The 18,384-nt window shown below is 40.1% G+C and overlaps 1 protein-coding gene across 1 annotated transcript; it reads right to left on the bottom strand.

The window, feature by feature from the left end:
• Window positions 1-13,052: 13,052 nt before the first annotated feature.
• On the bottom strand, window positions 13,053-14,969 carry LOC116221579. Its single transcript, XM_042708523.1, has 4 exons — window positions 14,255-14,969; window positions 13,973-14,080; window positions 13,671-13,873; window positions 13,053-13,394 (listed from the first exon to the last, which is right to left on the bottom strand). Exons 1-4 carry the CDS (start codon window positions 14,583-14,585, stop codon window positions 13,053-13,055), a joined length of 984 nt encoding a protein of 327 aa, XP_042564457.1. The 5' UTR covers window positions 14,586-14,969.
• Window positions 14,970-18,384: the final 3,415 nt, after the last annotated feature.

The following is an 18,384-nucleotide window of genomic DNA, read 5'->3' on the forward strand; positions in this document are numbered from 1 at the left end:
GCAGCAACTGCATTCCATGATATGAACTTATTGACATGATTTGGTCAGTTTGGGTAATATCAGCAGAAGTGTTTTTTAGGGTCAACATTCAAAGTCACACATATGTTTTCCCTCTGTGTGTGTGTGTGTGTGTGTGTGTGTGTGTGTGTGTGTGTGTGTGTAGGGTCAGCAGTACAAGTGGCTAGATGCTCCACTTGGGGCTACACTGACTGGATGCCTGGCCATCCCAATCTGCAGAGAGGCAGGGTCACATGTGTGGACATGTTCAGAATGGGTGAGATATCAGCACTCCTCACCTTTCCATTCATGAACAAAAGCTCATGTACCAATCTACAGAGACCAGTATGTAGTTAGAGTTGGAGCATGTCAATGTGGTAGAACCACAGACCTCACATTAAACTATGCCAAGAAGACCATCTGTAACAGCCTTTTAAAAATCTCATGACCTTTATCTCTCTCCCTCTCTCTCTCTCTCTCTCTCTCTCTCTCTCTCTCTCTCTCTCTCTCTTCTCCTATCTCTCTCTCTCCCTCTCTCAGAGGTGAGCTGGTGGACATCTGTAGACTGCAATCTGAAGGGGGTTTCCATCTGCTCTTTCCCCATGGCAGCATGAGGGGACACCCAGCATCTCAATGCTTTGGATTCATTGATGTCATGATTTGGATGAATGTGATATTACTTTGTAATTGAAAATAAAAAACTTGAAAGGCCCCATTATTGAGACTAAGTAAGGCAACACTAGTTTATTTGTGTTCATACAAAATGGTAATTCAGTGCTTTACAAATGAGATGATGAATGAATATAGAAATGCTTTAAATATAAAAACAAAATCAGAGAAACTGCATTGAAACCGATATAAATATTGAGTAAATATATCTAAAGACCCTAAAAAAAAAAAAGATTAAAAAGGTAGTGTAGCCAATATCATGAACTGCCGTACAACATTTACGAGAGAAAATATAGCTGCTTGTTGTCACATCATTGACACTGACACTCCAACTGCAGCAGTAGAATTTATTTGTGACTGATGAAGATGCTTGGTAAGATGGACTTCTTTAGTGATCATCTAGCAAGGCTACTAAACATATGCAGGTTTTTAGGGACACATATCACACATGCTGCATGTCATAAAATGAAAGAGCTGTTTCACAGCAGATTGTCTCTGTGAGCCATAAAGAATCATAAACAGGCCAGTTCTTCTGTAGTGAACATGAAGAAGTGTGTGGCTAGTTAAGTGAATGAGATTCCTGACCATGAGGTTTCAGTAAACATGATCACCTTTTCTGTCCGCAGTTTTGGTTTAGTTTGCCTTTTTTTTCTTGCAGGGGGGCCCTGCGCAGTAACACATATCTAAAAGCCAAGAATTAAGATATTGCCCCATGCATCATCAAGATACATACAGTATGTGCAAATAGGATTGCAGAAAAAGACAACGAAATACACAATCAGGTTATAAAATACAATTATTTTAGATTTGATTTGATTTGATACCTTAAGCTTAAGGGTTGCCTGAAGGTTCTTTCAGTTATTTTACAAGCATTTTGACTTGGGTCTTGGGTCCTATTGGGGTGTCTATAGAGAGGTGACTTGTGTCAAGTGTATCACTGTGTGAATGAACTTGTGTGCCAACAGATTGTGTAATCACTGGATCATCAGTCTTTCGCTCTCGTTTTTGTAGTGTTTGGGTTTATCCTGCTTCTGGGTTCAAGTAATCTTTGGAGAGCGGTTCAGCTTCACCCTCAGGCTTTTAGTCAGATACTGATTCTTTAGTGTTTTCCCCAGGACTCTGTTCATCATTTGGCTGAGCTGGGGGGAAGCTGGCTTCATCAGTTGGATCAGTATCAGTATTGGAGCACTTCACAGATACTGAATTACTATTACATTCAGTCATTGCTATTTCAGCTGTAACCTCACTTTTAGGTTCGTCAACAGTAGTGTTGGAAGAATTAGCATATGCGTTTTGTTTCTTCAGGAAATGTTGAATCTTCATTCACTTTTGAAGTGTGTATCGTCAACCTGCATTCCCTCTTCCTGCCCTCCATGTGGTAATGTGTTGATGATGTCATCATTCCTGATGCTTCCTGCTGATCCAGAGAGTGACGGGTCGGCGGTTTGGTTCTGTTCCTCTGTTACTGTGTTTGTTCCTCTCTCATATTCACAGGTCCCCTCCATATTCATGTTACCTGAACACTTATTTGCATCTCTAACAGCATCAGTGTATCTGGACTGTCTGGGAGATCCAGAGGAGGAATCTGCATGTGGGCATGTTACAACTGTTGGGGAAGGCTTAGCACTCTCATCAGACCTTGGTGCAGAGTCTAATTGCTTAAAGGGGCCCGGGTCATTCTTGACAAACTTACAAGCTGTTGGGTTCATTGTAGTACTTGGGTCAAATATTTTTAGCAGGACTCCTCTTAAATAACTCTTTACAGCTGTGGGATTGCTGTTCACTTCTTCATGCTGTTTCATTCCATCATGAACAGCAGGTTCATCCTGAACTGAATTTGAAGATTGTCCATCTAAACTCCCCCCTTCCCCTATTCTCTCTTTCTGCCCTTCTTGTGTCGGTATATTGGTGACGTCATCATTGCTGTTCCTTACAGTGGTATCCATTTTGTCATCTTGAACATCACCTGTAACTCTATCCTCAGCGTCTGAAGACCCGTCACAGGTATTTGTTGCTGCTGTGTGAGTAGCTTGACTGCCTGTTATAATTGATTTTCCACTTGAATTGTCTCCTACATTCACACTCTCCTCTAGCCTTTTACCTGTAGGTTCAATTGAGTTTAAGGATTGGTCACAGGTATTTTGTGTTACTGCACAAGATGAAGCTTGATGTTTTCCAGTGAGCAATACTACAGTCTCTTCCTTCTTTTGGTTGTTTATAATCTTTCCATCCGTCTCACGTTTGTTCTCATTTCCAGTGTGTTTCTGCCCTGTTATTCAGATATATATGCATTACTTTGATGTATTTAGAGCAATCTTCAGTCTACATATGAAATCACATGTAATAGTTTGCGTTTGTAGAGAGTTACCTCTTGAGTTGATCTTGTAGCAGTAGCCCAACCCAGCAACAGCACCAATAACTCCAATAACAGCACACACTACACCTAGGTGGAGCTGATGATATCCTGCATTTACAACAGAATGACTGTTATTGATACATCTGCTGTGAATGGTGAGGTGTTTTAGTTTAAAGTTCCATGTGGCCATGTAACATGCAATAGCCTGTACACGGTGGAACTAACAGCAATACCATCACACTTCCATAAGAGGATTGTAGATAGTTATATCATGAAATGGAAGTAATCACCTGAGGTAAAGCAGCCACTGGCATGGTAGGTCACACTGCTGTAACTAACTGTGTTGTTCACCACACAGGTGTAGACTGAGTCCTGGTTCTCCATACTGATCTGTGGTCCAGTCTGACCCCTCATCACTGCAGTCTTTAGTCCAGGCCCAGACCAGCTGTAGTCCAGTGAGTCACCCTCTGCCTCACAGTGAAGTGTTGCATTGCTTAGGCAGGTGACCTTTGCTTTAGTGACAGGGTCTACAACAAACAGATAAAATGTTACAAAGGTATTACGAGACATCATCAAGACAGGGACGAGAGGGCATTTAATAAGGAGTTTGTGTGATCTAACATCTCACTGTGATAGATGGAACAGGACATACATTTGGAGGTGAAAGATTGAGTACAGTGTCATTACAGAAAATGCATAATTCACACATCTTGAATGTATTTATTTGATCTTCCTGGTGATAGGAATTATTTGTATTACTGCTTGAATTGTTTGTAAGTCAAACGCTTATCAAACTGAGCCTGAAAATGATCTAATTTAACATCAAATACATCTCATACACAAACATAAGTACTGGTATTTTTGTCGTCTGTACAATTCCTTAAATGGAAACTTTGGGATTTTTCAACCAGGGCACTATTTTAAGATCTTTTTGAGTCTTAACTTTCACTAAGGACAATTAACAATAAAAATTGGTCCAGTGTTGAACTAGAACGCTATAACCGGCAACCGCAAAATTGCTTCACGACGTAATCCCATGGGGCAAGAATCTGTATCAAAGTAAACCGCTTGTTTTCTCCACTGAAAGGCTCATAATGTTAGTGTCTGACAACATTGAAAGGGACTGTAAAGAGACTACAGAATGACTGTTCCACTTTCAGAATGTGCCATTAGGCGAATAAAGCTGGTTTTGCTTACCAGTTACTTTAACTCTGTGCTTTATGCTGATTAACCTTCCTTGAATTATAATGTCTGCGTCATACAATCCACTGTCATCTTTGGTCATATTTATAATAGTTGCATCCCCAGTTTTTACATCCAACCAAATCCGCCCCTTGAATTTTAAATATTCTCTGACGTTTCCAGCCTTTTTGTCCCACTCCACCATCTTGTTGCCATTGTGCCTCCACAGAATGTCTTCTATCTCTCCTTCAACCAGGGGCTGTAAAGATAGTATCCCATTCGAGGCAACATTGATGGTTTTTGAGGATACCCCTGAAAAGAACAGATATGTATGCACTTATTATGATGCCAATGTTTCATGAGAAATTACTGTTTCATGCTGTTGTAAAAAAATAAAAAATACAAGCTAAAATGTCCACAGGCATATCATTATCCAATGACATTTTCAAAGTTTGACCAAAACACAACTTGCAAAAAGACTAGTTAGAGAGAGTAATGATTAGACAGTTTTTGATTGACCTGTGTTCATTTTGACTTGACTCATGAGATGCAGCCTAATTGTTGGCATTTGTGGTAAACCAGTTGCTCTTTATTGGAGATGGACAGCACAAAGTAAAAGGTGAAAGGCCCTCTCTAGTGCCAGTGCTTTGGTTTGCCCCTTCTGGGCTACAGTTGAAACATGATGGCGCAACATGGCACACTTGCTCCCTATGTAGCTATGAGGGACTAATTCTAAGATAACGGAAACACACCACTTTGTAGTTACAGGTGATTATAGACTAATGAAAACATTATAATGAATACTATATTCTTTTTCTGCTAATATATCAGCGTAAACCCTATATACCGCACTGCTTCATCCCATGTGACACTTTTATGTGACCTACAGTATGTTGTAAAGGCAAATTTACCAGCAGACCTGTCATGTGTTTTGCTCGGCCTGGGGACAAAGTCCCCCCCCCCCCCCCCCCCCCCCCAATCCTTTTTCCATTTTGCACACTACAGAATAACTCTCCTCTCCGACACAACTATTTAATCATAAACCGTTTCATTATAATTCAGAAAGCTGTTTGTTGAGGATTGAATAAAAACATCCACAAGTGATTGAAATTATTCTGGGATGTATCAGGTCAGCCAGTTCGACAGGACCAAGGGCATATATGTGAGTCCACAAACATAAAATCAGGATTCTCAACATTCATGAACATAAGGCTATGCACTAAGCTTACTAATAGCCTGTAAGATTACATTTTGTTAACACATCAAGCATAGAGCTTACCGTAAAACAGACTGAAGATAATGCCGAAAATGGTCCTCATCTGGAGGTGTTAGACACTCAGATGGAGAGACAAGGTGAAGTTCAGTAGAGATTTGTTCAAGTCAAAGAGTCTTTACTTGAGTGAAGTATCCAAAAACAGGGCAAAAAAAACCTCAGAAAACCTCCAGGCAAGGAAACTCAGTCCAGGCAGGTAAACAGTTCCAACAAAAGGTATCCAAAAACAGGTAACAAAGATCTTAGAGAAAAAAAAAAGTTAAACTCACGCAAAGTCATCACAGGGTGTCAAATCAAGACTGAGCAGACACAGAAAATCAGGAGGCTCATATAAGCAGGCAAACAAGGCTCAGGTGAACATAATGACACAATAAGGACAAGACACAAACATGTGACTGGAACACTGAGGGATCCACATGGACAATAGGGGTATTGCAGTCCAAGAATCCTGACAATTTTGTAGTTGGCCTTGCCACACCATCCAAGTTAATGTTGGATTGCTTCCTAGAGACATAGGTTCTTGCATGCATAATTAACCATTTCCCTTTCATAACTTGGCACTGTAATCACACGGATTCATCGGCCTTCACATAGCCACACACGCAAAGGGAACACTTGAACTTTGCTCTTCACATAGGCCGTCCTTTGTTCACATTTATGTTCACGAACGAGCACAGACATGCACGCAGAACTACGGTGATCGAATGAAACACACACAGAGATTCTTTCTGGCGTGCACCCGACAGCGCATACTCGATCACACCAGCTCACACACACACACACACACACACACACACACACACACACACCTCCTTTAATTCATTATCTAGATGCATTTATTTAGATTACATATTGTGTTTTATTTCTGATTGTGTTTATAAATGGTTTGATTATATATATATATACGCTGGTCTATTTGATGTTACACAAGAATGAATGCTGCCAACCTCTTCTATTCAAAACTCCAAAGATCTTCAACCTTACTATTGATAAACTAACTTTGGTTGTAGTTATTAATTGAATTATTAATGAGAGTTTCAAATTGATAGTTACATTTTTATTTTTAACAAGACTGATATATTTGACTGATTTGTGGTTGATCCTTATTTTGACTACTGTGGATAACACAACACTTTGTGTGGCAACCCCCTATGTGTTCAACTTAATTGATCTGCGGTTGTGTTAAATGGTTGATGCCTGTCCAATCGGGTGAGATTACCAACATATTGGCGTCATTGTCAGTATAGTACCAATGTTGTCTGGCCCTCGTGAAGACAGTATTGCTATTTAGCACAATTGCACCCACATTTACCCAGCGCCCGCTCACAAGGTAAGGTACTGTAGGAATGCTAGTATGTTAATAGGTCATTTTATGTGGTGGTAGGTAAGTTAGTTTAAAGTTAAAGGAATGAATGGTATTACTTGAAATAAGGGGATGGACTTATTTGGAATACGGGAATTAAGGGGTGGGTCATTGGATACATTTTAAGCTTTCGGATTGGAAGGAGTTGGATGAGAGGTCAAAGGTTTCATTGGTCAAAGGGTCAGCCAGTTAGGGCTGTAGTGGGAGTGGCAGATAAAGTTTTAAATACGGTGGCGCGAGTTTATTCTGGTAGAACGCTCCGGAGACTTCTCTTAGTTGTGGTTTAAACTCTGCAATAAATCCGTGCTGAAGAATTCTACATCTGCTGTTCGACTTCTCTGTTTCATCACCGCGTGGTGAATTTGCTTGGACGTGACAGTACCTACATTATTCTGGTGCCCATGTGAGGCTGGTACCCGTTGTACCTACACTGCTATGTTGGGCTGGTAACTGTTATCCTGTGACGTGTGTACGTCACACTGATCATGGGGTAACTGTGTTCTTTCTCCATCTGCAGTCTACGTCCCTCCCTCCAGAGATGGCTTCAGGCAGGGCACTGAGAACTCCCACTCCACCCTGGTGGACTCATGGACAGCCTGCTTCTGAGATGCAGAGGGGACACATCACAGGTAAGGGGATCAGATTGAAACAACATAACCATTTACTTTGGTTTCTAAACCACTGACATTGACTGAATCCTGCTCTTTAGATTATCAGTAGCTGACTTCCTACAATTGCCATATCCATAACAGATGCGTATGTAATGCACTAAAGAGACAAGCCAACTATTAAACCCATTCCACTCTTCTTTGGTTGTAGCCACTATCCCTCTTGTCTTGGACGGGTTCAAGCATGGCATTGAATATTCCCGGGTTTAAAAAAAGAAAAAGATTCAGAATCAGAATCAGAATCAGAATCAGGTTTTATTGGCCAAGTAAGTTTACATAAACAAGGAATTTGACTTGGTAAAGTGACTCTCAGTGTGTTTACACAAAATATAAATAATATACGCCGTTTGGTTTGACAAAGTTTTGTGTGTGGATGACGCCGTTTGGTTTGACAAAGTTTTGTGTGAGGATGACGCCGTTTGGTTTGACAACGTTTTGTGTGAGGATGACGGCGTTTGGTTTGACAAAGTTTTTGTGTGAGGATGACGGCGTTTGGTTTGACAAAGTTTTGTGTGAGGATGACAGAGGTTTTTCTGAGACTGAAGCCGTTTCGCCTGAGTCTGACTACTTTTGGTCCGAGACCTGACGCCTTTTCGTTTGAGTCTGACACTTGAGTCTGAGATCTGAGGATGTCCTAATATAAACACCGTACTCCAGACACTGCTTGGAGACAGTGCTATGCTTGGACATGGTGGTTCGTTGTTGCTGGAGGCCATCTCGTTTATGTTTAAAGAAGTCCACAGGCTTCTCTTTCTGACTTTTGCGAATCAGAAACTTGTCCATAGTTATGTTTGTTTGCTAATACAGTGTGTGTGAAGTTAATAAAGTTCTAATTTCAACGTTGTGTTCTTGTATGTGTGGTTGTGAATGACTTGCACACGAATAATGGATAAGGCTGTGCTAGGCAATGATTCCTAACAAAACGAACTGTACACAATGTAGACACGGACAGCACAAAATAGTATTCAAGTGCTGGTGTTTTATTTGTTGCAACACGGTGGATGATCAAAAAATGTAAAGGTAGGTGTCAAGGAGAAAAGGGCTAGCTGCAGTTGGAAGAAGGTAGCTAGCTAGGCTAGCTCTTGGGGCTACGAGCTTTTTCAAAAGACTGTGGAGCAAATTACTCCTTAGAATAGGCTACGAATAGACCTACTGCAAGTGCAGTAAGGTATTACTAAGGAAGGAGTGAGTCTTTAAAAAGACTGTTTAAAAAGCAATGAATATCTGAATGATAGAGGAAACAAGAGAAATTGAACAAACTCTGCAGAGTGTTGTCTCAGGGTGAGCGCTTACCATGCCTGCGGTTTTTTTTTATACTCGGAAGCTTGGGTGCAACTTGCGTTCAAATGATAAGACTCCGTTTTGATTGGTGGATCAGGAGCAAAACAGTATTTGATTTGTTTGGGTCAGTCCAGCCCCCCTAACCCTATCTTTCCCTTTCCCTAACCCAGACCACCAACATCATGTCAGACCTGACAACTGCAGTGGAGTGGACAAGGCGCCATATGACGCGGTTCCAGGGACGTGTCTCCTTTCCCACAATTATTTATATGACAGAGGTGGAAAAAGAGGATGCACTGCGCACGCTGAGAACCACCGATGACCTGGAGGCTAAAGACCCCTTCTTGTTCATATTCACACAACAAGAGGACATGGAGGTGTTTCTCCAAGATTGTGCGGATCAACAGGACCTCGAAGTTCATGCTATGTTCGATGGTGAACTGTAGTGCCTCTGTTACTCTTAAGTTCTATTTTAAAATGTTATGCGTTTCCGTGCATCAATGTTTCTTGTTTTGATGTACCTTTGTTTACTCTATAAAAACTGCCATATGTTTGTGTGCCATGGTCGGTCGGTGTGTGTGTAATACGTTGTTTTTTTGATAAAGCACTATTTTTTTTTATTGTTTCGTCCTGATTAAATGTTCTTATGATAAAAAGTGATTTGTGGTTTTGTTTATGTAGAGCACAGTCTTATTGATTGACACTTTTACACACAGTCCAGTAACAATATAGGCTAAATCACAATCTGGAGAAAATCACAGAAAAGATGGTAAGCACTGAGGCAAAGATCTGATTGTGGTGTCAAATATTTAGCTTTTCATAAAATAAATAAATACAGTTTTCGACGCACAGTCGGCATCGAGAATATTTTTGTCTTTAATACCACACACTGGAGTGGAGTTAACATACCCGTATTGTAATTATGCCGGATTGCTCTGTTGTATTATAAATACAAAGGCTGAAATTATCTTTACCACGGTAAAAGCAATAGCCTATTTGACTTTAAAAGGAGCTTGTTATCGTTCATCAAACTATAACGTTATACGTACTGAAACTTTAATATTCAACACACGGTAGGTCTACCACAACATTTATTAGCTTGTAGCTAAATAGCAGTTTAACTACGAACTTTAATTTAATCCTGTTTAATTTAATCATTTAATTTTAACACTTCTCGCTCGGTATTCGTTCGTGCAATTGGATGTCAACGGTCGATGATGCTGATTGGCGGCTCACTGCCTTGTCCCGCCTCCTGCCATTGGCCTGTACTTCCTGCTGCCACAGGCCACTGCCTTGTCCCGCCTCCTGCCATTGGCCTGTACTTTTTGCCGGCACAGGCTGTCGATGATGGTAGTCCTTTGGGGGATAGTAGTCCCTCACATTGCGCATGCGTCATTTTGCGACACTGTCGACAGCGAAGCCGCGCATGCGTCACAACGACAGATCCGTTTTCAATCATGGAGAAAAGCGACGAAAGCCAGTTTTTTGAAAACATCACCATTTATTTAAAAACAAAGAAGATGTTGTCACAGTGGACAAAACAGATGAGGTGGAGGATCAAAAAGTCTCTCCCCAGTTTCGTTTCATCTGTTGACGTAGAGCCTTATGCTGTTAGCCGTTTACAATTAAATATACCCACATTATGCGTTAAGACAAGCCCCATATGTTGACGTTTAAACCGTTTACAACATTATTAAATATTACGTTAAATAAACCTACATTATGCGTTAAGACAAGCCAGATATGTTGATGTTGATGTTGAGCCTTATGCTGTAAACCGTTTTGTTGTCTGAGCATGCGCGATTATGTTGAGCCTTATGCCATAAACCGTTTGTGTCTGAGCATGCGCAATGTGAGGGACTACTATCCCTTGTCGGTAGGGAAAACGTATGGCTAAGGAATGTGTATTAAAACCGGATGTCGTCACTTTAATCCGGTCTCTGGTTGGATAAAACTTTTCAACAGAAATGGACAAGGACCTTTGATTTATTCTTTAGGAACCATGCCGATGCCTGACTTTTAATGTTGTGTGACGTTGTTGAAGTTCAAGTTCAACATGAATAGCGATTGAATTATCCTTGTGTCGTGTAATCGCTAGCGGTAAATAAACGTTAATAACTTGAATGACTGATTAAGGATATATGTTACACATCACAAACACATGTAATCGATGGGTTTTGGGGGAAATGAGGTAATTGGTTAGCTTAAATTGCAGTATCTTAGGCGAGCTAATTGACCTGGCTAGCTATAGCGGAATTAACAGTGCTAGCTTTGTGTTTGGTCATATAGCTTCGTAAAAGTTCGGTTAACAAGTCACTTGTGTGTTTAGTTGTATGACTTCGTAAAAGTTCGGTTAACAAGTCAATTGAGCATTAAGCCACCTGACTATAATGGGTCTATTCATATCAGCATGCTAACGTTAGACTTATTAGCAGCGAGGCTAGCTAGCTACTATGTGTTCCAATGGATTGTTGGTCTAAGCGTTAGCTTCAGTTAAGTCCTACAATAGGACAATACTCTGCAACATTCGTGTACCACATGGACAACTAACCGAGTCAATGTAGACATAGGTTAACAAGTCACTTGTGTGTTTAGTTGTATGACTTCGTAAAAGTTCGGTTAACAAGTCAATTGAGCATTAAGCCACCTGACTATAAATGGGTCTATTCATATCAGCATGCTAACCTTAGACTTATTAGCAGCGAGGCTAGCTAGCTACTATGTGTTCCAATGGATTGTTGGTCTAAGCGTTAGCTTCAGTTAAGACCTACGTGTACCACATGAACAACTAAACGAGTCAATGTAGACATATAAAAAGTTGTGTAGATAGCTTTATTCACATAAGCCGTATAACTTCACAAAAATAATAATAATTTAAAGAAAACCGATCGTTTGCATGTCAGGCGATCAACACAACCTCAACTAAAAAGTAAAGGTCCTTGTCCATTTCTGTTGAAAAGTTTTATCCAACCAGAGACCGGATTAAAGTGACGACATCCGGTTTTCATACACATTCCTTAGCCATACGTTTTCCCTACCGACAAGGCAACACTAGTTTATTTGTGTTCATACAAAATGGTAATTCAGTGCTTTACAAATGAGATGATGAATGAATATAGAAATGCTTTAAATATAAAAACAAAATCAGAGAAACTGCATTGAAACCGATATAAATATTGAGTAAATATATCAAAAGACCCTAAAAAAAAAAAAGATTAAAAAAGGTAGTGTAGCCAATATCATGAACTGCCGTACAACATTTATGAGAGAAAATATAGCTGCTTGTTGTCACATCATTGACACTGACACTCCAACTGCAGCAGTAGAATTTATTTGTGACTGATGAAGATGCTTGGTAAGATGGACTTCTTTAGTGATCATCTAGCAAGGCTACTAAACATATGCAGGTTTTTAAGGACACATATCACACATGCTACATGTCATAAAATGAAAGAGCTGTTTCACAGCAGATTGTCTCTGTGAGCCATAAAGAATCATAAACAGGCCAGTTCTTCTGTAGTGAACATGAAGAAGTGTGTGGCTAGTTAAGTGAATGATATTCCTGACCATGAGGTTTCAGTACACATGATCACCTTTTCTGTCCGCAGTTTTTGTTTAGTTTGCCTTTTTTTTCGTGCAGGGGGGCCCTGCGCAGTAACACATATCTAAAAGCCAAGAATTAAGATATTGCCCCATGCATCATCAAGATACATACAGTATGTGCAAATAGGATTGCAGAAAAAGACAACGAAATACACTATCAGGTTATAAAATAAAATTATTTTACATTTTATTTGATTTGATACCTTAAGCTTAAGGGTTGCCTGAAGGTTCTTTCAGTTCTTTTACAAGCATTTTGACTTTGGTCTTGGGTCCTATTGGGGTGTCTATAGAGAGGTGACTTGTGTCAAGTGTATCACTGTGTGAATGAGCTTGTGTGCCGGCAGATTGTGTAATCACTGGATCATCAGTCTTTCGCTCTCATTTTTGTAGTGTTTGGGTTTATCCTGCTTCTGGGTTCAAGTGATCTTTGGAGAGCGTTTCAGCTTCACCATCAGGCTTTCAGTCAGATACTGATTCTTTAGTGTTTTCCTCTGGACTCTGTTCATCATTTGGCTGAGCTGGGGGCTGGCTTCATCAGTGGGATCAGTGTCAGTATTTGAGCATGTCACAGATGCTGAATTACCTTCAGTCATTGATATTTCAGTAGTGTTGGAAGAATTAGCATATGTGTTTGGTTCTTCAGGAAATGTTGAATCTTCATTATCTTTTGAAGTGTGCTGAACTATCGTCAACCTGGATTCCCTCTTCCTGCCCTCCATGTGGTAATGTGTTGATGATGTCATCATTCCTGATGCTTCCTGCTGATCCAGAGAGTGACGGGTCGGCGGTTTGGTTCTGTTCCTCTGTTACTGTGTTTGTTCCTTTCTCATATTCACATGTCCCCTCCATATTCTTGTTACCTGAACACTTATTTGCATCTCTAACAGCATCAGTGTATCTGGACTGTCTGGGAGATCCAGAGGAGGAATCGGCATGTGGGCATGTTACAACTGTTGGGGAAGGCTTAGCACTCTCATCAGACCTTGGTGCAGAGTCTAATTGCTTAAAGGGGCCCGGGTCATTGTTGATAAAATTACAAGCTTTTGGGTACATTGTAGTACTTGTATCAAATATATTTAGCAGGACTCCTCTTAAAAACCTATTTACAGCTGTGGGATTGTTGTTCATTTCTTCATGCTGCTTCATTCCATCATGAACAGCAGGTTCATCCTGAACTGAATTTGAAGATTGTCCATCTAAACTACCCCCTTCCCCTATTCTCTCTTTCTGCCCTTCTTGTGTCGGTATATTGGTGACATCATCATTCCTGAGCCTTACAGTGGTATCCATTTTGTCATCTTGAACATCACCTGTAACTCTATCCTCAGTGTCTGAAGACCCGTCACAGGTATTTTGTGTTACTGCACAAGATGAAGCTTGATGTTTTCCAGTGAGCAATAGTACACTCTCTTCCTTCTTTTGGTTGGTTATAATCTTTCCATCCGTCTCACGTTTGTTCTCATTTCCAGTGTGTTTCTGCCCTGTTATTCAGATATATATGCATTACTTTGATGAATTTAGAGTAATCTTCAGTCTACATATTTAATCATATATAATATTTTGTATTTGTAGAGAGTTACCTCTTGAGTTGATCTTGTAGCAGTAATAGCCCAACCCAGCAGCACCAATGACTCCAATAACAGCAACAGCACACACTACACCTAGGATGAGCTGATGATCTCCTGCGTCTACAACAGAAAGAGTTATTGTTAAATCTGCTGTGAATCATGAGGCGATTTAGTTTAAAGTTCCATGTGGCCATGTAACATGTAATAGCCTGTACAAGATGGAACTAACAGCAATACCATCACACTTCCGTAAGAGGATTGTAGATAGTTATATCATGAAATGGAGGTAATCACCTGAGGTAAAGCAGTCCCTGACATGGTAGGTCACACTGCTGTGACTAACTGTGTTGTTCACCACACAGGTGTAGACTGAGTCCTGGTTCTCCTTACTGATCTGTGGTCCAGTCTGGCCCCTCATCTCTGCAGTCTTTAGTCCAGGCCCAGACCAGCTGTAGTCCAGTGAGTCACCCTCTGCCTCACAGTGAAGTGTTGCATTGCTTGGGCAGGTGACCTTAGCTTCAGTGACAGGGTCTACAACAAACACATGAAATGATACAAAAGTAATATAAAACATTATGACTTGGAGGAGAGGGTATTTAATAAGGGGGGGGGGTGTCATTTTCATCTGTGTTTTTTGTGTGATCTAACATCTCACTGTGATAGATGGTACAGGATATAGAAGTGAATGATTGAGTACAGTGTAATTATAGAAAATGCATAACTCACACTAAGAATCTTGGTGAATATATTGAATTCATCTTCCTGGTTATAGGAATTATTTGCATAACTGCTTGGATTGTTTGTGAGTCATAAACGTTCATCAAACTGAGCCTGAATATTATGTAATTTAACATCACATACATCTCATACACATACACAAGTAAAGGTATTGTTGTTGTCTTGAAAGGAAACTTTGGGATATTTCAACCTGGGCCCTTTTTTAGATATGTTTGGATCTAAACTTTTACTAAGGACCATTAACAATCTAAATTGGTCCAGTATTGAATTAGAACCCTAATAATGTTATTATAAGTGTCTGACAACATGGAAAGGATCCATACAGATATACGTAGATCTGTGTCTGTTTACCTCAATAACTGTAAAGAGTCTGTAGAGAATGACTGTTCCCCTTTCAGAATGTGTCATTAGGTGAATAAAGCTGGTTTTGCTTACCAGTTACTTTAACTCTGTGCTTTCTGCTGATTATCCTTCCTTGGATTATCACTACAGCCTCATACAATCCACTGTCATCTTTGGTCAGACGAATAAAGGTTACATCTCCAGTTTTTACATCCAACTTAATCCGCCCTTTGAATTTTAAATATTCTCTGATGTTTACAGCCTTATTGTCCCAGTCCACCATCTTGTCTCCATCACGCATCCACACAATGTTTTCTATCTCTCCTTCAACATGGGACTGTAATGTCACTTTTCCATTTGTGGCAACATTGATGGTTTTTGAGGATGCACCTGGGGAAAAAAAAGGATATTAGAAATCATTTAGGAGTCAAAGATGCACTTATTATGAAGGCAATGTTTGATGAGAAATTACTGTTTCATATTATTGTTAAACAAACAAAAACAAGCAAAAATGTCCACAGGGGAATATCATTAGCCAATCACATTTTCCAGTTTTAACTAAAACACAACATGCAAAAAGACTACATAGAGAGTGTGCTGATTAGACAGTTTTTGATCGACATGTGGTCTTTTTGACTTGACCTTTATTGGAGATGGACAGCACAAAGCCTATGAGATATACAGTATAATACAATCACTCAGTATTAATTTAAATCATAAAACAGCCATATAAGATCATTTGCTTTGACTGTTAGTGGCTACTCAGTTGTTGAAAGGGTTAACATTAAGCCAAGGGAACTTCTTTAAAGACACAGTCTGTGATTCTTTCCCTTTCCAAGTGTGTAGGAGAGGCTGCAGTGGCCATCAGGTGCTATATAAAGGTTAAAGGCCCTCTCTAGTGCCAGTGTTTTGGTTTGCCTTTTATGGGCTACAGTTGAAACATGATGGCGCAACATGGCGCCCCTTAGTATCTACATAGGGAGCAAGGCCGCCATGTTGCGCCATCATGTTTCAACTGTAGCCAGAATTCTCAACATTCACGAACATTAGGCTACGCACTAAGCTTACTGATAGCCTGTAAGATTACATTTTGTTCAAATATCAACCATAGCACTTACCGTAAAGCAGAGTGAAAATAATGCAGAAAATGGTCCTCATCTTAGCAAATCTCTCAGTCATGATTGTTGAGTGCTCCTGGCTGTTAAGGTGAAAGTCCAACTCAGGACTGGATCACTTGGCCACACCTCAGAGACAAGATAAGTACAGTGGTTTTCAAAACTGCTTGGCTACTTCACAACACCCAGTACTAGAGCAGACCGGGTAAGGGGCCAGTTGTAACATCCGATGAAACTCACAGACAACACCTGCGATGGCATCAGCTACTTTCAAAATTTCAGTCTCAATGTCTGTTATAGACAAAAATTGTTTCATGACTGAATGGAAATCTACAGGTCTCTTTTCTTTCATTTCTGTCAGAAAAATAACATCAGCTCGGCCAAAGCTGACAGTCTGAGGAACCAACAAGATCCACAGCATCAGTCAGCTCACCTGTTACGACCCTGGCGGGTCTAGGTCCCGCCCCATGAGATTTGCATGCCTGTTCTCTATCTGTCGTTACAACAGGCAATTGGATCCAGGTGTGTGGGTGATTGGCTGGGCTACAAAAGCCCTGCTCAGATGGAAGTCAGGAGAGCGTTGGATTGGTCGTTGGATTTTGGTTATCGTTGGATTTAGATAGTGAATTGGATTTGGGATCGTCGTTGTCGTTGGTTTTGGATTATCGTCGTCGTTTGTTTATATTACCATTTACCTCACTTTACATTCCATCTTTTGTTTCTCTTCACAACACTGATCTTCACCACACGTTTGCTATAATTATTAGATAACTATATAAACTTGTAAATCATTAATAAATATATTATTATTATTATAAATATCCTAAATTCTGCGTGGCCTCCCCTTCTTGTTTCGTGTCGTGAGCTGGCACGTAACATCACCCCACAGCCTACTGGCAATGCTCATAGGACTCTGAGATCCACCATTCTGCTGCAGGGGAAGGGATGGGATCCAAACTGTCCTGCATTTACTGACTGGTTCTGATCTAGAAACCTTTTTCAACTTCATAAAGGTATGTTGCATACTATCTTGATGGATTGTTTTGATATCATTGATTTTGTCTTGACTTTGATTGATTTTAAATTATATTTAAAAGCCTTCAGGGACCAGTATATAACTATTTTGCATCAAAGAGCAAAGAGGTTCAGCATGACACTTAAAGCATAGATAAATGTTTTCTGCATAGAAAGCCTGAAACATTGAAACATTACCCACACAAAATTCACAAAACACAAAATTCAGTAACATTACAGTGTCACATGTGAGATATTACTGTCCGTATTGAAACACTTTTTAATGCCCGTTCTGGGCTATGGTAAAAACATGATGGTGCAACATGGCGGACTTGCTCCCTATGTAGATACTAAGGACTCATTCTAACTACACTTTGTAGTTACAGGTGATTATAGACTAAACATGATAATATATCAGCGTAAACCCTATATACCGCACTGCTTCAACCCATGTGACACTTTTATGTGACCTACAGTATGTTGTAAAGGCAAATTTACCAGCGGACCCATCATGTGTCTTGCTCGGCCTGGGGACAAAGTCCCCCCCCCCCCCATCCTTGTTCCATTTTGCACACTACAAAATAACTCTCCTCTCCGACACAACTATTTCATCATAAACCTTTTCACTACAATTCAGAAAGCAGTTTGGTGAGGATTGAACGAAAACATCCACAAGTGATTGAAATAATTCTGGGATGTATCATGTGAGTCAGTTTAACAGGATCAAGGGCATTTTGTTATATGCGAGAATCCACAAACATAAAATCAGGATTCTCAACATTAATGAACATTAGGCTAACACTAAGCTTACTAATAGCCTGTAAGATTATATTTTGTTAACATATCAAGCATAGCACTTACCGTAAAACAGACTGAAAATAATGCAGAAAATGGTCCTCATCTGGAGTTGTTAGATACTCTGTGATACAAGGAGAAGTTCAGTAGAGATTTGTTCAAGTCAAAAAGTCTTTACTTGAATCAGGCACAAGTATCCAAAAAGAGGGCAAAAAAAACTCAGAATACATCCAGGCAAGGAAACTCGTCCAGGCAGTTACAGTTATATAAATAAAAAAATTAAAAAAAAAAAGGTATCCAAAAACAGGTAACAAAGCTCTTTTGCAAAGTCGTCACAGGGTGTCAAATCAAGATTGAGCAAAGACACAGAAAATCAGGAAGCTTAAATAGACAGGCAAACAAGGCTCAGGTGAACATAAT

This window comes from Clupea harengus, chromosome 8 (assembly GCF_900700415.2).
Source record: "Clupea harengus chromosome 8, Ch_v2.0.2, whole genome shotgun sequence".
Classification (NCBI taxonomy): Eukaryota; Metazoa; Chordata; class Actinopteri; order Clupeiformes; family Clupeidae; genus Clupea; species Clupea harengus.